The 22,568-nt window shown below is 50.9% G+C and overlaps 1 protein-coding gene across 1 annotated transcript in view; it reads left to right on the top strand.

Moving 5' to 3' along the window:
* The window catches only part of Pnpla1 (patatin like phospholipase domain containing 1), a 39,782-nt gene extending 20,046 nt beyond the window's left edge, over positions 1-19,736 (top strand). The window contains exons 2-10 of the mRNA XM_036166991.1: positions 2,312-2,544; positions 4,758-4,823; positions 5,885-6,094; positions 6,818-6,878; positions 9,380-10,036; positions 12,562-12,637; positions 14,184-14,306; positions 15,696-15,801; positions 16,926-19,736. Coding sequence (XP_036022884.1) covers positions 2,312-2,544; positions 4,758-4,823; positions 5,885-6,094; positions 6,818-6,878; positions 9,380-10,036; positions 12,562-12,637; positions 14,184-14,306; positions 15,696-15,801; positions 16,926-16,949 — 1,556 coding nt within the window. The 3' untranslated portion in view covers positions 16,950-19,736. The remainder of the gene's footprint in view (positions 1-2,311; positions 2,545-4,757; positions 4,824-5,884; positions 6,095-6,817; positions 6,879-9,379; positions 10,037-12,561; positions 12,638-14,183; positions 14,307-15,695; positions 15,802-16,925) is intronic.
* Positions 19,737-22,568: the final 2,832 nt, after the last annotated feature.

Genomic DNA, 22,568 nt, shown 5'->3' with positions numbered 1-22,568 from the left:
AATTTCCAGTACCCACTTGGCAGCTCACAACCACCTGTAACTCCGGTTCCAGGGGATCTATCACCCTCTGACCTCTGAGGGAACCGGTAAACGCACGGTGCACAGAAAGTGCACTTAACTGGTGCTCAAGGTCACTTTCTCTCTCTCTCTCTCTCTCTCTCTCTCTCTCTCTCTCTCTCTCTCTCTCTCTCGACAGGGTTTCTCTGTGTAGCTTTTCGCCTTTCCTGGAACTCACTCTGTAGCCCAGGCTGGCCTCGAACTCACAGAGATCCGCCTCCCTCTGCCTCCCGAGTGACAAGGTCACTCTTGACTATATAGTAAGTGAGTATGAGGCCAGCCTGGGCTACGTGAAACCAGTTCCCAAAAGTACATGTCTCCATTCTAACTTGTCTTCTGGATGAGACCAATTCAGACCTGAAACCTTGTAGCCAGGAAAGACTGCTGGCCTAGAGGGGAGATGCTGTTTGTTCATGCCTATGCATGGTAAGGTTGAAGTTGCTGAAATTGCCAGGCTTCCGGCTCCCAGGAAGGAGCATGAGCGATGGGCTCACAGCAAAGTACGGGGTCCCTACCGTTAATGCAGATGTCGTCCGGGTGTGGGTGATGGTTCAGAGTCAGAAAAACAAGAACATTAAACTAACATTTCCTGCCTGTGTGACTTCAGGCAAGACACTTACCCTGCCTCAGTTTCCAAATCTGTACAATGGTGCTCCAGCATTAGTGGAGTGGTCTCCAAGGTTAGACCAGTGACGTACAATCTGTGAACTATAACAAGAATAAACTGTCCTTTCATTGTGTCCAGATTGTTGGGTGTGACTTTGGGCAAATCAGTTACCTTCTCTGTGTGTCTGCTGCGGACCGAGCCGGAAAGACTCGGCCCTTCCCGCCCACACGCAGATCTGGTTGATAAGCTCTTTGACAGCGTTGCACATGCGGCCTCCACTTGGCTGCCTCCCACGGCGGCGGCGGCGGAGAGCTCATGACTGCACACGTCCCTGTTGCATATTCATGACAGGGGCTTACAGCAAAATTTTCCATAGGAGACATTTGTTGAAGGACTGGTGGTGTGGTTCAGTGGTCAAGAACAGGCTTAGCTTATGCAAAACCCTGAGTTCAACCTCTGGCACCAGGAAAAAATAATAGTTGTGGGACTGGAGAGATGACTCATTGGTTAAGAGTACAAATTCGTGAAATGTTCCAATTTGTTGTTGTTGTTGTTTATAAAAAGTTCAAGTTTGTTTTTTTTTTTTTTTAAAGAGCACTTGCTGGACGGCTCTCAGCTACGGGATCCAACAACCCTCTTCTAGCTTCTGTGGGTCGCGCACACGCGGGGGAGGGGGTGGCACACACACACACACACACACACACACACACACACACACACACTTGCACATACACACGAATAAAAAATAAATTTGAAAAAACCTGCTTGTCAGAAAGGGACTAGAGCTAAGTTGTCAGAATTCGTGCCCGGCGTACATGAAGCCCTGGGTTCTCTTCCCAGCACAGCATGAACCAAGCATGGCACAGTAGGATCGGGAGTTCAAGGTCATCCTCTGCTACTCAGTGAGGGTGAAGCCTGTCTAGGGTATGTGGCCTCTAAGCATAAGAATCTCATACAGGACTCTCAGAAACCCGCCTGGTAGCGGACCTCAGGCGTGGGCACAGGCGGCTGGAGGGGCTGTACGCAAGGAGGAAATATCTTTTAGCCACTGAATGTTTCTGTTGTGTGTCCACCCACGGCCAGAAGCAGGACACCCGGGTCCCTAGCTGTGGGGGACCTGGGACTTCCTCCTCCATGGCTCTGTGCTGTCCAGAATGGCAGGCTTGTTCCTGAGTCCCCCAGGCTTCTGGATCCCAGGCCTTGTCACTATGAGCTGTGGGGTAAAGTGGTGACATCATTGAGGGCACCCCTGTGTGGGGTCTGCTCCCACTCTCTACCCCAGGATACTCTTGAGCAGGAAGAAGTGAGAAATATTTAGACAGAAATACAGAGGAGAGAGACAGAAACATGGGATAGCCTCGGGAGGGCCCAGGTCAAAACCCACCGGCCCCTTCTGTCTCTTCTAAAGGGCTTTTATAAAGGAATGCCAAGGGGTAGCACAAAAGACCTCCCTGCCCCCCAGCACAGTCAAATGCAGACCCTCCCAAGCACCTGGTAACACATACGTGATCAAGTCAAACTTTTATGCAGCCCTGCTGTGTTAAAGCAAGCTCAGATCTCACTAGGAGACCTCTGGGGACCCCAACACCCTCCTATTGGTCCTGCACTGCCGGCTGATGGTGTACCTCCCTCTGTTTCCCTCCACAGAGGAGTACCTCAGAGTGCTGAACACGGGCCTGGCCGAGGTGAAGAAGTACTTCCTGGGACCTCTGTCCCCATCCTGCAAGATGGTACAGATGATGCGACAGTTTTTGTACAACGTGCTGCCTGAAGACTCCTACAAGTTCGCCACCGGGAAGCTGCACGTGAGCCTCACCAGAGTCACGGACGGGGAGAACGTGGTGGTCTCAGAGTACAGGTCCAAGGAAGAGCTCATTGAGGCAAGGCCCTGACTGCAGCCCCTGGGGGACCCTGGGCAGCCCAGTGCAGTTCTGTCCAAGCCCCGCGCAGCATGGTCCCAGCCTCCTCCCTTCCTCCCTTCCCTGCTTGCCTGGCCCTGTGCTTCCTCCCTGCCTGCATCTCTGCCAGGAGCAATTTCACAGGAGGTGATGACAGCCAGAGTCTGCCACCAGCCCGACGACTTCCACACCATGTACCCTTCCTCTGCCTTCACCCTGCAGGGCCTCTGGGCTGAATCTGGGGCTTCAGAAGCCTAGTGGTGGCCCCCCAACTCCAGAGACCTCCAGACCTGGGTCTCAGCGCACCTCCAGTTTTAGGAACAGTACCCATGCTCCCGCTCTGTCCTCATGAGCCCTGACAGAGATTGAATTATCTGGCTGAGGCTCTGGCTCAGTTGGTAGTGTCTGCCTACCCCTCAGGAGGTCCTGGGTGCCACCCCCACATATAAGCAGAGGTGATCAGAAGTTCAAGGTCATCCCCACACAGCAAGGCTGAGACCAGCCTGAGCTACAGGAGACCCTGCCTAGAAAGAGCACCTGTTGTTTCAAGGATCCACATTGAGTGGCTCACCACCGTCTGTAACTCTAGTTCCAGGGGATCCGAGGAATCCAACGCCCTTTTCTGGCCTCTTGGGCACTCATACAAAGGGGGCACACTCTCTCTCTCTCTCTCTCTCTCTCTCTCTCTCTCTCTCTCTCTCACACACACACACACACTCTCTCTCTCTCTCTCTCTCTCTCACACACACACACACACACACACACACACACACACGTATATATACATGCACATAGATAAAAATAAAAAAAATTTTTTTGAGAGAGAGTTTCTCTGTGTAGCCTTAGCTATCCTGGAACTCATTCTGCAGACCAGGATGGCCTCAAACTCAGAGATCCTCCTGCCTCTGACTCCTCATTGCTGGGATTAAAGGTGTGCACCCCCACCATATGGCATAAATATTTTTTAAAAGGATTAATGGAGGCTGAAGAGATGGCTCAGTGTTTAAGAGCACTAGTTGTTCTTCCAGAGGACCTGGGTTCAGTTCCCAGCAACCACATGGTGGCTCACAAGTATCTATAACTACATTTCCAGGGCTCTGACCCCCAACTTCCGACCACCAGAAGCACCAGGCATACAAGTTGTGCCCAGATATAAATGCTGGTGAAACATTCACATACATAAAATAAAATAAATCTTTAAAAATAAAAAGCGGGGCTGTGGTGGCGCACACCTTTAATCCCAGCACTCAGGAGGCAGAGACAGGTGGATCTCTGTGAGTTTGAGGCCAGCCTGGGCTACAGAATGAGTTCCAGGATAGTCAGGGCTGCACAGAGAAACCCTGTCTCAACAAACAAACAAACAAAACCACAAGTAAATAAACAGAAAATGGTTGACCTCTCCCTCCACAGTTTCCCACTTAGATAAGTTCACACCCACCCTGACGTGGATGGCACTGCACTGAGCTCTCGGATACAGATCCCAGTGTCCAGCTGTGACCACTGGACAGACCTGGCTTTGCTCCACTTTCCTTCATGAGACTGTCCATCATCTGCTGTCTCCAGTCTCCTCCTCTCCCCAAGTCCTGGGGTTGGGGTGAACAAGCAGCAGGCCCCTAAGGTGACTCATCCTCCACTCTGAGGGACACCCCTCATGCCCATGGCTGCCATGGCTGTGGTCCCCCCCCCCCCCCGGCTCTCCCAACTGCCTCTCTTACCACGACATCACAGCTCACCACACCCAAACCAGGCCACATCTGCTTCAAGCTATTCCTTCTCGCTTCCGGTCCAGCCTCTGCTGCCTACCATAGTCCTGTTCCTTCATCCCACCCTGCCTTGCCTCCTCCTCTGGGGCCACACCAGCCATGCTCACCTTCTTCACCTCTCTGCCAATGCACACTCCCAAGGACGGCTTCTCGGCCTCCTTTGAGGCCAGGGCCTGATCCAGGACAGCCGCAGGTTCATGGAATGCTGGTGGTCAGCAGAGCCCTGGATATGTCACGGCTACCCATGCTTTAGGACATCGGGGCATCAACCCAGTGGACTATCTAAGACCCTACTAAGGACAGCATGGGAATTGAATGGGAGACTGTGTGTCCCAGGCCAGCACACTTACTTTAAGGAACTGGGGACCGGTGGGGTCAGGGGTCGGTGGCGCCTGTGCATCTCTTTACCATCTCAGCCCCGTCTCTCCCCAGGCCCTGTACTGCAGCTGCTTTGTCCCTGTTTACTGTGGCTTCATCCCCCCGACCTATCGGGGTGAGGTGAGTAACTGGGTGAGCTGAGACCTTGGGGCATCCTAAGAGGAGGAACATTTTCTACCCACCCAGAATTCCTCATGTCGGTGGATGCCTGGGTTTTTGTTTTTTTTTTTAATTTTAATACATATTGTCTATACACAGTGTTCTGCTTGCTTGCATGTACCTGAACACCAGAAGAGGGCACCAGATCTCATTACAGATGGCTGTGAGCCACCATGTGGTTGCTGGGAATCGAATTTGGGACCTCTGGAAGAGCAGCCATTGCCCCTAACCTCCGAGCCATCTCTCCAGCCCAAGGATGCCTGGGTTTTTAAGGAGAGCCTCCTCTAGTCACTTCAGGGCCCTCTCTAGACCCAGCCACCTGTAGAGGACTCAGCAAGTCAGGGTTCCAAGGCTTGCCCGGTTCTCCCAGGAGACAGTGCGCAGAATGCAGGGACCCGAGACCCTGCCTGAAGAGACCTTTGGGGCCATCTGGGCTACTGGTCTCAGGCTTCCATGTGCCCATGATCAACTCCGAGGAGTTCTAAAATAATCTGCTTCAGGAGATCTGGGCAGGCCAGGATTCGGCACCTCTGGCTGGCCTCAAGGAGACCACTGACTAGCCTCCTGGCTACCGTCTGAGTTGTGGGATGTAACCCCTGGTCCAGACATTATGCTCTGTCTGCAAGCCTTTTTCAGGCTCCCACGGGGCACAGAGCCTCTGGACTGGTCATCTCATGTTCTGCTCATAGGCAAGGAAGAAACCGACAGGAGCCCCACCCCCACCCCGAAAGAAAGGAGCGGGAGGCGGGTGCACCGTGAGGCCGTGGGAGGGGGGAGGTCTCCATGGACACCACATGGAGGCCAGTATCACCAGGATGTCAGAGGGAGGACAGTCCAGGGTCAGAGTGATAGCTTAGGAGTCCTGAGGCTACTGTGGACACAGCAAGTGACCTTGCTCCACACCACCCACCATTGATCTTGGGGACCTCAGCCTCAAGGCTGCTCCCAACAGGTCTTGTGGCCCTGCTGTCCCAGTTCCTCCATGTCCTCTCTCGTTGAGTGTCTGTCTGTCTCCCCCGCAGAGGTACATTGATGGTGGCTTCACGAGCATGCAGCCCTGTGCCTTCTGGACGGACTCCATCACCATCTCCACCTTCAGCAGCCAGCAGGACATCTGTCCGAGAGATTGCCCTGCCATCTTCCATGACTTCCGAATGTTCAACTTCTCCTTCCAGTTCTCCTTGGAGAACATCACCCGCATGACACATGCATTGTTCCCCCCAGACCTGGTGGTGAGAGACAGGAGGGTCAGGGTGGGACCCGGATCAGAGGGGCCCCTCAGTGCTGTGGCTCTCCCTTCAAAGGTTTTTTCCATGTTTAAAAGATTGCTCAAACCGAACAGGGCTCAAGTGGCAGAGGTGGACACAGGTGGAAGTTTAAAGTCATCCTTAGATGCACAGGGAGTTCGAGGTTAGCCTGAGCTACATGCCAACCTATCTCAAAGCAAAATCCTGCAGCAAAATCTGTGGGTGGCAAAGATCAAAGTGTTTCCAATTCAGCCTCCTCAGAAAAAGCTTTGTGGAGGGAACCTCTCACACACCCCTCCCAATATCCTCTGCAAAGATACCACCATTATACCCATTTGACAGGTGGAGAAACTGATACTCCATAACCACACAGCCAATGAAGGGTAGCTCTGGGACTTGAACCCAGACCCCAAACTCTATCCTTCCTATGACCCAGATGTGCGGTCTCTGGTTCCCTAGAAACACCCCATGCTCTCCTGCAGGGGAGGTTGGTGACCTCTGGGAACAGGAGAATGACATGCTGCCACCCCCACCATGTCAGCAATCCCTTCCCAGCTCTCCTGGGCAGACAGAGCGGGGAGTGCAGGCCAGGGCTTGTGGACATGGCCTTGGCTAGGAGGGGGTGTCAGCATGCAGAGCATGGCTATGGGCGGGGACAGTGACTCTTGGTGGCTGCAGCCTTGTTCTTCTTCCTGTGTCACTGCCCAGATCCTGCAGGATTACTACTACCGGGGCTATGACGATGCTGTTTCATACCTTCGGAGGCTGAGTGAGTAGCTAGGGCCTGGGGAAGGGAGGGAAGGAGGGTGGCAGGGTGGGATGGAATTCTGGGTAGAGGACTGTTCCTTAGGTATAGCCAAGAAAGCTGGGCATGAGGAGACCCAGCAGCCTGCACTGCCCTAGACAGGCCACTGTGGCTGTGGGCTGACCTGTGAGTCAGTGCTTAGGCTATTTCTAAACACATATTTACGAAATTCAAAACAAAGCCAGGGTTGGAGATGCAGCTCGGTGGGTAGAGTGCCTGGCATGCCCAAAGCCCTGGGTTCAATCCCCAGCATTGTGTAAGACAGGGGCGGTGCGTGAGTGGATGCTGGCACTCATGAGAAGGCTAGAGGATCAGAAGTTCAAGGTCATCCTTGGCTGTAGCTTCTTCCAGGCCAGCTGCGATGTGACTAGTTACATTTGAGTGATGTTGTAACCAATGAATCAAAGGGAGAGCCATTGTCCTTTGCGGGTTTGGACCCAACCCAGGTCTCCTCTAGTCTTTATCAGATGCATAGAAAAAGCACAGAGGCCGAACGCTCTGGCTCCATGAAGGTGTGGCGAGCAGCTGTACTCAGAATGTGGTTTCAGGTGGAGGGAGTCCAGGACAAAGGGCGCTTACCTAACGCTGGCCCAGCCTGTCTCATGTGATCTCGGGGTAGCTGCATAATAATCTATCAAAGTCTCATCAATGCTCGGTGTCATGCCTTTGAGTTCCAAGCATTCCTTATTCTGATAAGCCTACACACCTCTGTGACTTAAAAAAAGATACCTTGGGAAGAGAAATAGTTTGGGGGTGAACTCGGGGCTGAATGATATTTTCTGTAATATATACTGTAACGTACACTAGAAATACATTCTTTCTTCATATTGGCTTCCTGCCTTCTGCAGCTCCCTTACCTCTTCCCTTACTTTCTCCTGGGTCCTTACTCCCATCCAGGCATCCAGGGACTTGAGAAAACAGAATGATGGGAGGGAGGAAGGGAGGGAGGGAGGGAGGGAGGGAGGGAGGGAGGAGAGAGAGCGCGCACCAAGGGTTTTGGAGATAAGTAGTTCCCAGCCCCACCCCCAAGCTGTGTGTCCTGGGAAAAATCACTTCTGCTCTCTGAGTCTTGTTACCAGTTTTGTAAAGAAGGGCTTGTACCCCAGCTCCTGACACCTTCATGCTATGGAGCGTTCAGTAATGAATCTCCTGGGGACTCAGTTTCCCCATCTGTCAAGGTGGAGGGGGAGCAATGGTAATGACTGCCTTCGAGAGTTTTACTGTGCATACGAAAGGCACATCGAGGGTGGTTTCACATCAGAATCGTGCACCCCTGTTTCTCCCAGAGCCTGGAGGATGAGGTGGTCAGCATCCTTTGGCCACCAGCTGGGGAGCCCTCCACTCTCTCCAGGGTGATGGTGTTTGTCGGGGACTTGAGGTCAGGAAGATCCTATGATTTGATACTTAGATTCTGGAGGCGACTCAGTTTCCCCAGCCCAGGGCACACCCCTCTGCACCTGGGTCACCACTTAGCTACCTTCGCAGGTAGTTAACTTCCCCTCCCTGCAAAGGAAGCCCGGGTTCTTCCCAGGCTCCTTGTGATGCGCGCATCCCCCGCCAGGTGGCGCCAGCGCACACGCACGAGTCCCTTCCTCCCTCACGCCAGGCCTCTTGGATTTTTCTGCTGCTACCGGATGTGATCAGGGGCTACTGGGAAATTCCCGCTGGTACCCGGAGCCACACTACGAGTCCCCACCCGCACTTGGAAGCACTCAGCTTGCTCTCTGCTTGCTATTATTGCGGGAGAGGCAGTCATCACACCCTGGACCCCACCCCCTTCCTCTCCTCCCTCCTTGCAAAAGCTCTCATCTACCCAGTTATTCCCACAGTTGGGAAGCCGCTGGCCCCAGCTCAAGTCCCCTGGCATGGAAAACCAGGCGGGAGCTGAAGGATGCCAGTCTGCACCTAGCCACTCCCCCCCCACCTCACACCCTGCCAACACACACACACACACACACACACACACACACACACACACACACACACACACACACACACACGAGGTCCTCCTACCCATGCACCACCCCTCACCCCCAAGGTTTTCGGGAGAGGCTGAGGCTGAGGCTCAGAGTGCTGGCCTAGCACGCTTGAAAACCTAGATTTAATTTCCAGTACTTTGTAAATCTGGCAGTCTGGTACATGAGGTAATCTCAGAACTGGGGAGACGGGAGCAGGGGGATCAGAAGTTCAAAGTCATCCTTGGCTGTATACTAAGTTTGAGGCCAAGCCAGCCTGGGCTACATGAGACGTCTCAAAAAAGAAAACAAAAGTTTCCTGGAGCCCTTTTATGAACCCCCCCTTCCCTCACTTCCTTATTGCCAAACCCCCCTTAATCTGTTCTCTGTCTCTTCCCTCTGCACCACCACGGCTGGTCACAAAACAGATTTATGTAGATTTTGCACACACCCCATAATAGACTACGAGCGTATCAAATATCAAGTCTGATGTGCTGTGGTTTCTCCTAGACGCTGTGTACCTTGACTCTCCCAGCAAGAGAGTGATTTTCCCCAGGGTGGAGGTGTACTGCCAGATAGAGGTCGCCCTTGGCCATGAGCCCCCAGCTCAAAATCAACCGAGCCTCCCAGCCCAGAGGGGCCACCATGAAGACTCCTCACAGCCCCATGTACAGGGGGCTCCCAAAGAGGACAGAAAGGGTGGCCATTCTCCAGCTCCCCCGCCAGTGCAGACACCTGAAGCCAGGGCCAGGAGGGTTGTGGAGTCACCCCAGTCTACCCCAGCCCCACCCCAGCCCTGCCCAGTAATGAGGCCAGAGATGCCCACTGGCCCCAGTGACATTTGCCCAATGAATCTTCGAACACCAAACCTGAAGCAAGGAGTGAAGGACGGCCATGAACTGGACTTGGCCACCGACCATGACCAAGGCACAAAAACCTTGCCGCCGGCGCTGCACACCTCACACTCAGCTGCAGACACACACAGCTCAAAGGCTGGATCCCCGGTGCCTGCTACAGTGCCTGAATCCCTTGGACATTCTGGACTGCTGCTCAGACACTCCCATGCAGCCACAGCAGCCAGGGCAGCCCCTGGACTTCTGCCCTCCAGTCCTTCACCGCCACCTGCCCTGCCACCTGTGGAGGAGCTGGGCCCAGAGCAGCTCACAGGTATGACTCCACCTGCTCCGGCCCTTAGGCAAGCAATTAAAGATGTGGGATTAAAAACACCAGTTGGTTGGATTAAAGTCCTGCACCACCATTGACTGGCTAAAATAAAATAAACCTTAAAAAATAAAATAAAATAAACCAGTCAGTAGTGGTGCACACCTTTAATCCCAGCACTCAGGAGGCAGAGGCAGGCAAATCTCTGAGTTCCAGGCCAGCCTGGTCTACAGAGCAAGTTCCACGACAGCCAAGGTTATACAAAAAGACCCTGTCTCAAAAAAAACCAAACAAAAAACAAATAAATAATAAGTAAATAATTTAATATCGATATTAAAGGCTTTACTATAATAAGTCATCTATATTTAGAACTCACACAATTTATACAAATGTTTAACTGACAAAAAAAAAACACATGAGGTTCCAAGTTTGATCTCCAGAACCCACATAAAACCTGGGTACAGCAACACACGTCTGTACACGCTAGCACCAGGGCCTTGAAGACAGGCGGATCCCTAGAGCTCACTGGCTGGTGAGCCTAGGCAGATCAGTGAGAAATTCTCTCTAAAAAATATAATTGAGGGGCTGGAGAGATGCTCAGCGGTTAAGAGCACTGGCTGCTCTTCCAGGGGACCCAGGTTCAATTCCTACCACCCACATGGCGGCTCATGGCTGTCCGCAAACTCGAAGATCTAGCATCCTCACACAGACATACATGCAGGCAAAACACCAATGCACATAAAATAAAAATAAGTAGCTTATTTAATATATATATAATATATATATATATTTTAATATATATAAAATCGATTGAGGACAACACCCAGTATCCATCTCTGACTCACACTAACACACACACACACACACACACCAGTGGTCCTAATAATGAAGACCATCTCAAGATGAAGGCCTGCTTGCTTGCACTGGTGACGTTCAGGCCCCACCCCTGGGAATTTACTGCAAATTTCTCGAAGCATACCACTTTCAGGAATGCCTCTGAGGCCACCTCCTCCACAGCTGCTGCCCTGGATCTCAACCAGATCCACGGGTGTGACAACTTGGGTCTTAACTCTGAGAAGGAGAGCATCCTTTGCTGGTTCTGTTGTTTACTTGTTTCCTCGTTAGTTTTAAATAATTTTATTAACCCCTTGAAATAGTCGTACACGTGTGCGTGCATATGTGTGGTTTGAATTTTTGTTTGCTGGGTATAGTGGGATGCCTCCACAGCACACGTGTGGAAGTCAGAGGATGACTCCCAGGAGTCAACACTCTTCTACGGCGTGGGTCCCAAGGACTGAACTCTGGTTGCCGGGCTTGGTGCCTCGATCTGTCGAACCATCTTGATGAGTCTTTTTTCTGGGTTGTTTGTTCGGTTGGTTTTGGTTTTGGTTTTTCGAGACAGGGTTTTTCTGTGTAGTTTTGATGCCTGTCCTGGAACTCACTCTGTAGCCCAGGCTGGCCTCGAACTCACAGAGATCCGCCTGCCTCTGCCTCCCGAGTGCTGGGATTAAAGGCGGGCGCCACCACCGCCCAGCTTTTCTGTTGTTTTTAAGATTTAAAAATCTTTTCAGGGACTGGAGAGACGGCTCAGCACTTAGAGCACTGGCTGCTCACCCACACGGCCTCTGACCCCTGAGTTCACTGCACACGTATGGTACACAGACATATATACCAGGCCTTTTCTTTTAGGCCACCAACCAGCTCCCAAATCATGACACGGAGACTTATTAGTGATGAATGCTCAGCCTAGCTTAGGCTTGTTTCTGGCTAGCTCTTTTAACTTAAGTTAACCTGTTTCTCTTCATCATCTTTCACTGCTTCTTGTGTCTGCCGCCTGGCTTCTAACCCTGGACATCTCTATCTTTTTTCTCCTTCTCCTTCTCTTCTTTTTTACTCTCCTATTTATCCTCTCTGCCGAGCAGCCCCACCTGTCCCTCTCCTGCCTAGCTATTGACCCTTTCAGCTTTTGATGAGCCCAATCAGGTGCCTTAGGTAGGCAAGGCAAAACAAGTGTAACACCTTTACGTCGTTAAACAAATACAGCATAAACAAATGTAACACACCTTCACATAGTTAAATATTCCACAACAGATGTGCATGTAGGCAAAACACACATACACATAAAATAAAATAAAAAAAAAAAAGTTAAAAAACACTATGTTTGCTGGGTGTAGTGGCCTACGTCTTTAATCTTAGTACTTGGGAGGCAGAGGCAGAAGAATCTATGAGTTCGAGGATACCCTGGTGTACAGAGTGAGTTCCAGGATAGCAAGGGCTACACAGAGAAATCCTGTCTCAAAATAGCAAAAAAAGAAAAAAGAAACTATAAAAATTATTTTTCTTGACATCTCACTATTGGGTCTCTGGCCTCAAATTCTCAGAAATCCACCTGCCTCTGACTCCTGAGTGCTGGATTAAAGGGGTGCTGTGCCACATCTGGCGTCTTTGCTGTTATTTGTTACTTACAAAATGACCCAGTCCCCGCTACCTTCCATCCCACTCACACCTCTGTGTGTTCACTCTGGCTGCAGGACCTTCTGACTCTTCACAGCTGACCGGCTCAGCAGCACCAGGCACCAGGAAGCCAGCCCCGCAGAAGCCTCTGGTGTAAGTTTTTCCTTCCTCAGGACATGTTCCTGCCCTTGCTCAGGGAAGGGGCCCAGCTGAGGGAGGTTTCTGCCTTTATGGCTGCCTGGGCAGCACCCAGCTCTTCTAGTCTGTGGGGTAACAGGCTTCACACCCTCTCCTCTCTCCCACAGTGAGGCGCTACATGCCTGTTGATGGGGTGATGCCATCCCACTGCCTCCCTCCTGCACACACTGGGTGCACCCTGCACTAGGGCAATGGGAGATCCTGGTCTGGGATCTTATTTTGGCTGAAGCCACAATTGGAAAGGCCTAACAGGCACACATCCTAGCCTCAGGTAGCCCGGATGGTGTGATAGACTCTCGAGTCTCTCTTTCAAAGCTGGCATGGTGGTGCATGCCTGGACCCCAGCACTGTGACCTTGCAGTGAATGAAAAACATTGAGAGGGCTGAGGACGGGCATGCGTTCATTGTTCGCTGCTCTTGACTGTTGATGTGATGAGACCAGGCTGCCTTCACTTCCTCTCAGTGATGGGCTATAACCTGGAAGAGTAAGACAAATAAACCCTTTCTGCCTTAGGTTGCCTTTGTCGGGGTGTTGACCACAGCGGCAGGAGCCACACTGAGAGAGACTGCCTCAGTTGTCTGGGTTGTATAGTGCACACTCTCCATTGTCTCTGCAGGTTTGACAGGCCTGGAGAGCTGTAGTTTTTTAAAGATCCCTAGGAACTACATCTCCCAGGATCCCTTGCTGTTTGGGTAACAGTTGGATTGGCCAGTGGAAGACAACCCCTGCCTCCCTTCAACTTTGTCTTTTAGAAAAGCAGGGTTGAAATATTCTGTTCTTTTGTTCTATTATTGGATCTGGGTCTCACTCCATAGCCCAGGCTAGCGGTGAGCTGGCAACCCTGCCCCTGCCCCCCGAGTCCTGAGACAGAGGTGTGTGTTATGATCTCAGGCATTCTTCCTTAGACATTTGTACTTTGTTTCATATCAAACTTAAGATGTATCTGTTTCCCTCATTACATATAATTTCATCTCTACAACCAGGGGTGTGTGGCTAGAGAGATGGCTTAGTGGTTAAGGATACAAACTGCTCTTGGATAGGACCTTACCTGAGTACAGTTCCCAGCACCCACATTGGGCAGCTCACAGCAGCCTGTAACTCCAGCTCCTGGGGATCTGACGCCCTCTTTTGTCTCCATGAATGCATACTTACATATAGACACACATACACAAACATTAAAAAAAAAAAATCTTTTTTCCCCCAGAGCTGAGGACCGAACCCAGGGCCTTGCACTTGCTAGGCAAGCGCTCTACCACTGAGCTAAATCCCCAACCCCCAAAAAATAAATCTTGAAAAGTCTTTGACAGTATGCGTTATGTTTGTGTGCCTCTCTGTCTCCTTGGCCGGTTATTGCCGAGATAAACAGTTAAGGATAACGAGAAATGTTGGCTGGGGGACTCTGACCTTGGCCAGGGCCACAATCCTGAGCTGAGACAGGGCTCTGATGATGGCAGACACTGTTCAGGTCATAACAAACCACCTCCTTGGTTCTTCGCCCAGGGACAGTCCTGCTGTGGATTCAAACAGGACAAAAAAGATGTTCAAGAAGAAGCAGAAGATAAATACCACCAGAGAATGCCACCAGAGAAACCCTCGGTCCAAGAGGCCAGCTAGCAAAATGCAGTAAGTGCCCAACAATTGGGATTAGTGGACAGAAAGTCCCTGCTGTGCTGGGCAAGCTCAGGGCTTACAGTTTGGACATCTAGGCTCTCTGAGTCTCCATATTTTGATCTGCAAAGCAGGGGTGACCTGGCTCATAAGCCTGTGAGGGGACAGTGCAGGCCACCCTGTGAATGGGAAGCCATTCAGGAAGCAGCAGGTGGAAGGGCGCCATGGGTCCAGGACACTGCAGCTATGGGAAGCTTCTGTGTTTTCCAGGCTGTTGTTTTTTGTTTGTTTGGTTTTGTTTTTTTGTTTTTTTGGAGACAGGGTTTCTCTATGTAGTTTTGGTGCCTCTCCTGGATCTCGCTCTGTAGCCCAGGCTGGCCTTGAACTCACAGAGATCCACCTGGCTCTGCATCCCAAGCACTGGGATTAAAGGCGTGTGCACCACCGACCGGCTTATTTATTTTCTGAGCAGAGTTGCCCTGACTGGCTTATTTATTTTCTGAGCAGAGTTGCCCTGACTGTCCTAGAACTCACCATGTAGACCAGGGTGGCCTCAAACTCACTGTGCAGCTAAAGTGACTTCGAACTCTTGATCCCACCCTGCTTCCAGCTCTCCAGTCCTGGAATTACGAGCATGTGACACCATGGCTGGCTTATGTCGTTCTTTTGACAGCAAACACCTTACATCTCTGCTCTAGTCCGTTCAGTAGAAACTTTTTTCTTTTGACATTTATTTATTTACTGTTTGCATTTGTGCACAGGCATGAGTATGTGCACAGAGGTCAAAGAACATCCCTCTGGCGTCGGCCCTGACCTTCTCTGCTGTGGCTCCCTGGGACTGAATGCAGGGTGGCAGGCTTGGAGACACACAGCTCTACCCACTGAGCCATCTCACTGGCCCTCCACTTTCCTTCCACTTCCTCTTGGGTTCATGAACCCGTATTTTATTCAGATGTCAAGTGGTTCCTCTTCTCAGGTAGATGCTGGGACCCGTCTACTCAGAACTGGCTGCAGAGAGGGTCTCATATACCACTGAGTTAGGCATCTGCCTGTTCAGAGGGCCAGCGTTCAAGGTTCCCTCGTGATTGCTGCATCCACAGCAATGTTACCCAGGAGCTGGTGGAACCCCCAATCTTTGGGTCCAGTTGGGACCCCCTGAATAAGAAGGAACTGTGGTCACCACATAAATAAATAAACTAACTTTTAAATTAAAACAATGAAACCTATCCATGAAGATGCAAATCTACAACAAACTTACCTCTGAGGTGGACTCCAAAATATCTTGTAATTTCCCAGAGAGGGCAAGCAGCTACCCCGGGGTCACACAGCAGGTGAAATGGCTTGGAACTCTAGTTGCTCTTCCTGTTTCCCCTCACGAATGCGTCCTTGGCTTCTGGAATCCAGGTCTGCTCCTTGCCCACTGGACTTCCCTGTACTCTCCACTTCTAAGACAGTTTGGGTCACCTACAAGCCTCATCCCAACCGGATCCAAGAATACAGCTGCCCTGAGGTATGGATTCCCGCTGGGTGTCCCCCAAGGGTGACCTTGGGTCTCCTGTCCCGGAGGGCTGTGTCAACCTGGAGCCTGTCCTCTGCCCTCATTCCTGCCCTTCCCTTCGTCCTGGCACAGCCATGGTCAGCTCTAGTGAATTGTGTGTTAAGAGGACAGTTGGGGGGGGGGGCGGGGCTGGAGAGATGGCTCAGAGGTTAAGAGCACTTAAGACCTCTTCCAGAGGTCCTGAGTTCAATTCCCAGCAACCACATGGTGGCTCACAACCATCTGTAATGAGATCTGGCACCCTCTTCTGTATGTATAATAAATAAATAAATCTTAAAAAAAAAAAAAAAAAAAGGACAGCTAGGGCCAGGTGGTAGTGGCACACGCCTTTAATCCCAGTATTTGGGAAGCAGAAGCCGGTGATCTTTGTGAGTTCAAGGCCAGCCTGGACTATATAACGAGTTCAAGGCCAGTCAATACTACACAGTGAGACCCTATCTCAAAACCAAAGAAGGAAGAGAAAAGACACACACAGAGATAGAGAGAGAGAGAGAGAGAGAGAGAGAGAAGCAAGATGGGATGCTGGAGGAGGTGAAGGCACACACCTTCAATCCCAGCACTCAGGAGGCAGAGGCAGGTGGAGCTCTGTGAGTTTGAGGCCGGCCTGGTCTGTGTATCAAGTTCCAAGACAGCCAGGGCTACATAGCAAGATTCTGTCTCAGAAAAACAAAACAAAATAAAATAAAGAGAGCTGAACATGAGCGCAAAGATAACCTCCAAAGAGTACCCATATGTCTACGATCCCCCGCATCCATGTCTGGCATAGTACACTAACCACACAGCTGAACTGAGCAGGGACTCCACCCCCACCTCCCTGGAAAACAAGTACCAATTAATCTTTTATAAACTGAATAACACTTCAAACACCTTTTAAATCACTTCCTCATGGGGAACCCCCTTTGCAGAGCCGCTAAGGGTCTGGGATAATAAAGTGAACCCCTAAACTGGCTGTTGAGATGATCCTAGACCCCAGGTTTTGATAAGTGCCACAGAGGGACACTGGAAAGGAGGTCATGGTGAAATTAGGTCCTAGTTGTGGGGGGCGCTCGATTTGATGACTCTTTGTCTTTTCTTAGGGAATAGGTGGACAGAACTCCTAGGCTGAAGCAGGAGAGACCCCAGTGACCTGGAGCCCAGGTCCAGCCTCCCACGCAAGGCAACACTGCAGTGTGTTTCTTTGAAGAGTCTCCTGCCCACTGAAGTCTCCATTTATAATCCCTGGAACCCCTTTCCCAAGCTGTTCCCTGGGATCCCCCGAGGGAGGGACCTGACCAGCATTCTGGGCTTCAGGGCGTTTTCAGGTCCCTCCCCCTGGAATGATATGGCTCAGCCATGCAGACCAGCAGCCACGGACTTTCCCTCCCCCCAGCTCTAGTGAGGGCAGGGTGTCTTTCACGCTGCTATCACCGTGACCCACAAGGAAGACATCCTCAGCCTCGTTGGGTGATGTTTTGGGGGACATGTAAAATGCGCTCAAGCTGGCCTGGTACAGCAGCCCCCAAATGGTTTGTTCAAGTTCATCGTGAGGGGTAAAGATGAGAAAAACGGCTCCTTGGAGAGCTGCATTCCTGAGGTCACCAGCCAAGCTCCTGTTGTGTATGGCTCTTGTTAATCCCGCTGGGCAAGAATAAGACCACTGTCACAATTTCTGAGCAAGCTTTATTAAAAACAGGCCAGGACGATGGGTACCGGCCAGGTCCATATCTGGGATTTCCAGAGAATGTCCATGAATTACCTCAGGCCAATGCTTATAAAGGCAAAGCACCCAAGGCTACATACTTCCCACCTTCGTCCGATCACGGGCAAGCATCCATCCAGACACACCCCCTGCCTCCTATGATCAAGTGCGTCCTGTGCAGTTGGGGCAACCAAGCTTGTTTACAGAAGTGGAAACACATGGTTGTTACCTTACGTGAACAAGCAGCCCCCAGCACTTCAGGAAGTTATCTGTCCTTGGGCCAGTGTGGTTTACAGGATAGAGACATTTGTGTTTTATACATCTCTTAAGCACAGTAATTTAAACTTAAAACGTAACTTTGGCCCTCACACTCCAGGTCTCTAGCAGAACTAATGCAGATCCTGTGAGAACACTGGGGAAAGAGAGAGAGAGAGAGAGAGAGAGAGAGAGAGAGAGAGAGAGAGAGAGAGAGAGAGAGAGAGATCAAAAGGAGGAGGTGACTGCTCCTAGCTATGGTAGGGGAGAAGGTTTATAGTAGATATACATGAGGAGGAGATGGGGGGGGGACAGGAGCCAAGAGGCCAAAAGGACCCCGTGACCCAAATGTCTGGATTATATAGGAAAGAGCAGCTGGAGGAGGGTATCCCAGCCCCTGGATCAGAGAGTTCAGGGGAGGGAGCAGGGTATGCCAGCCAGGAGGGCCCTGTAACAGGTAGGGACTGAGGGATGCTGGGAGACCCTGGCAGCCAGCATCCGCTTTGATACATTAGCAGCATCTCAGCGCTTTGTCCCAGGTCTGAGGTCTACCAAGCCCTAGCTGGGGTTGAAGCAGACCAGATGACCGCAGGCTCAGCAACTCGGAGCATAGATAACATCAAACCCTGAGCAGACTGGGGCTGCATGCATGCCGGCACCCCATGCCTGCCGGCACCCCATGCTTGCGGCACCCCATGCTTGCGGCACCCCATGCTTGCCGGCACCCCATGCCTGCCGGCACCCCATGCTTGCGGCACCCCATGCATGCCTGCACCCCATGCTTGCGGCACCCCATGCCTGCCTGCACCCCATACTTGCCGGCACCCCATGCCTGCCCTTCTCTGAGACTACAAACACTGACTGTGGTTTGCCTAAGTCTGCTGTGAAGAAAGACTCCTGAAGCTTGCTGCATGGTGGAGTCACTCTGGCTAGGATTCGGAGGATGGGTCTCACTACAAACCTCAACGGCTCCCTAGAAAGGAAACCACCCAGCCAGGCCCGCCAAGGAGGCCCAGGCTGCCCACAACATTTGCTTAACAAATACTCAAATGCAAAACCGAGAACCAAGGCTGATGTTCAGCTGTAGGTTGGACTTGGCCACTGAGGACCCAGGGGTAAACGTAAGCAGAGAAAGGGGGCCCTGTGACAAGGAGGCCTTGGAGGAGCCTAAATGTAACAGTTGCTTCAGAGAACAAAACAGGCTTTTGAAAAGCAAGCAAAGATTCAAGGTCCAGAGAGGGACCTGGTGGCTCAATTCTAAAGGAACAGGAGTTCAAGGTCATCCTAGGCTACCTAAGGAGTTAGGGACTAGCTTGGGCTACATAAGACTCTGTCTCAAATGTGATAGCCTCGTACCACCCACCCACTGCCAACATAAAATCGAGACCCCTGTTGTCTGGCAGGGATGCTCTGGCTGATAGTACAAGCCATGAGGGGCGGGACCTGGAGTTTGGCATGTGGCCGCAGGTCCCCAAGACCTAACCTTCATCTAAGTGTGAGGACCTTCATCTACAGGAGAATCCTTCTCAACCCAGAAATAACAATTCCCTGGCACAGGGGACTCAGCAGCCATTAACAACTGTCTTCCCTCAGAGCGAGCAGTCAAGCCCAGAGGCTTCCAGCTGTCACCATTATCCCTAGGATCCTGGGCCCCTCACAGACTCTCTTGGCTCGTGTTCATTTCTCCTGTCTTGAGGTAATGGAGAGAGATCTTTGTTCTAGTTCAGGACTGGCAGATAAAACACAGGACAGCATGTGAGTGAAACTCTCAGGTAAACACTGAACAGTTATTTTCATGGCTGTATGTGCCCAAAATTATAATCATTTACCTAAAATTCAAATTTGCTGGACAGCCTGTATTTTCATTTGCTAACTCTGGTAACTTTAATTAGTCCCTTTAATCTCTTCTTCCCCTTATTTATTTCTTTGTTTTCTTTAAGCACAGGGTCTTATTATGTAGTCTTAACTGGCCTGGAACTTACTAGGTACACCAGGCTGGCCTTGAACTCACAGAGATCCACCTGCCTTTGCCTCCAGAGTGCTAGGATTAAAGGCCTTGGCCCTACATCTGGCCTTTCCTTTTTCTATCAACATACTCAGGGACTGATTTCTGTTTGTAGACCAGGTCTTACATAGACCAAGCTGAAATGGATATTGTTGGGTCTCAAAGAAACCTGGGACAAATAGCTAACAGAGATGCCTATTTAACACATCCAAGTGGACTCTGGCCAGTCTCCCTTAGTCCCTACTCACAAGTACCTGTTACAGAGTCATCCTGGCTGGCATACCCTGCCCCCTACCCTCGCCAGTTCCTGAGCATTGCCCCACTAAGCCCCAGCTTCTCTGATTCCTATCTAACCCAGCCATTTTGGCAGTCTCCTCTTGGTCCATGCACTCTCTTGGCCTCTTAGTCCATGGCTCCTCTTTTGGTCCGACATCCCCCTTCCCCATCTCTTCCTCTCTCAACATCTACACCCCCTCACCCCAGCCCCTGCTCATGCCCCGGTTTAGTCTGCTGGCCATGTTCAGTCTGGGCTCTTTCCCATGCCTCAGGCTGTTCTCTCCCTCATGTCTTTAATCAGCCTTCTCTCTCACCAGCCATGTCCTCATTTTTTCATTCAGACATGTAGCACAAAGGGCCTCTTGCCCCATGGACATCTACATAGTCACATTCAGCTTCATGGACTATTAAAAAAGAAAGATGGCTGACCTAGTCTCTGTGCCTCTCACCTTGACATTCACAGGGTTGTGGAAGTCACGAGGGCAATGCTTTGTTCCTGACATTGCAGATGGGAAGCCCGGGGCTCCTGACCGCCCAACCTATGATCCCTCTGTTACTGTTACATCACGGTGTCACCCCAAGCATGGACCACATGAAAAATATCCAGAGAGAACCCAGGGCAGGGGACAGGGAGGCTGAGCACCCCTATCAAGCAGGCTCTGATTGTCCTGGATGGGGCAGAGTGGTGGTCATCCTGCATCTACTGGATGGGACAGGGGGCAGCCATTTTCTTTCCACTTGATAGGGCAAAGGGGTGGTCATCTAGCTTCTCTGGAAAGATCCAGATCACACTCTGAGAAAGTCAGCATTTTTATTGGTTCAAACAACACAGTACAAAAACAAGACTTGGATGCCAGCATTGGGAACTTGTACCTAATACTCTACCACCCGGAAGGTCCTCACTGATAAGAAACTATGTCCAGGGTTTGGAAATGACTCAGTGTTTAAATGTGAGCACATTTAACTCCAGCTCCATGAGATACAGTGCCCTCTTCTGGCCCCTGTGGACACTGCACTCATGTACACATACCCACACACACATAATTTAAAATGAAAACAAAATCTTTAAATAAAAGAAACTGTACAGTTGGATGTAGTGGCATATTCCTGTAATCCCAGCTATTCTTAGGCAAAGCAGGTCTGCCACAAGTTCAAGGACAGCCTGGACTATGTATGACACTGATTGTCTTACTGATAAAAATAATAAAGGAAAATAAATTATGTACAAAAGGTTCCTGACCCTCATCTCAAAACTTAGTTCTTGCACGTCAGTGACGCATCCCTGAATACTGCCTAAAATAAATCTATAAGGAGGTCACCAAGTGCCAATAAAAACACTTTGAAACAATAAAAAAAAAAATGGACAATTTTAGTTGAACTTCCTGAAAGGATGCCTCAGACTCAAGGCTAACCCCACCTGAGAGCCCAGGCCTCCCTACCCTCATTCTGTCTCTCACCCACAGTGCCTGCTATGAGCCTGACGTGACCACCGACAGTCTCCAAGGCTAACAAGACTCGGTCTGTCAAAGCTCTAACACCCTCCCCACGGCCCCCACCTTCCTGTCAACAGCCCAGCGAGTCAGTGGCCCTATCACCTGAGTGTGAGTATGGACACGTGACAAACTGCCCATCTGAGTCACTGGCCAGCTGGGGAAGGCAGAGCCTTTTGCACCCACACCTCACAGTTGTGCAAATAGACATACCCACAAGAGGAGCCATCTCCAGACACTTCACTGCCATCAGCTGGGAGTGTGCCGTCTTGTCCACAGTGTGCAGGGCAAAGACTGTATGTCCTAGGGCATGAGGCTCTGGAGCAGTGCAGACCTGTGCAGCCATCTGGGGCAGCCCAGCTGGAAGCCCTGCTTCGACTTCAGATGAGACCATGACAAAGTAGCCCAGGTATAGCACACATCTGCCCTCACAGCACTCGAGAAGCTAGCCTGAGCTACATATTGAGACCATGTCTCAATACAATAAAATAAATATAGGCATAACACTAGATAACTCTCAGAATCTTCACAAGGCTAATAGGATTCTGGGAGATCAGGGGTTCCCCCAATCTACTCCTGTTAGGGTCTGCAGAGTTTCCAGGGGTCTCATGAATCCACTAGCATTAAACACTATTTGGCCAACTGAGTAGGTGACGTGTGGTAGAGACTCAGCTGTTGAATACATGTATGTTTTTTGAGTTGGAGACTGAATTTAAAAAAGAAAACTATTTTTCAAAACAAAGACTCATTTATGGTGGGGTGTGGTCGTTTGTGATGTCAGCAATGGAGAGGCAGAAACAGGCGGATCCCTGGGCTCTCAATATTACATAAACCTACTTGGTGAGTCCCAGGCCAGTGACAGACCCTCTCTCGAAAAACAAGGTAGGTTGAACTGGAGGAGGTTCAACTGAGGTTGACCTCTGACCTATACCCACACAACCCCCACCCCCAAAGACACAGACAGACAGACACACAGACAGACACACACACAGACAGACAGACAGACAGACACACA

The sequence above is a fragment of the Onychomys torridus genome, chromosome 18 (genome assembly GCF_903995425.1).
Source record: "Onychomys torridus chromosome 18, mOncTor1.1, whole genome shotgun sequence".
Classification (NCBI taxonomy): Eukaryota; Metazoa; Chordata; class Mammalia; order Rodentia; family Cricetidae; genus Onychomys; species Onychomys torridus.
The sequence above is the reverse complement of the archived record's forward strand: the minus strand, read 5'-3'. Positions and strand labels throughout refer to the sequence as shown.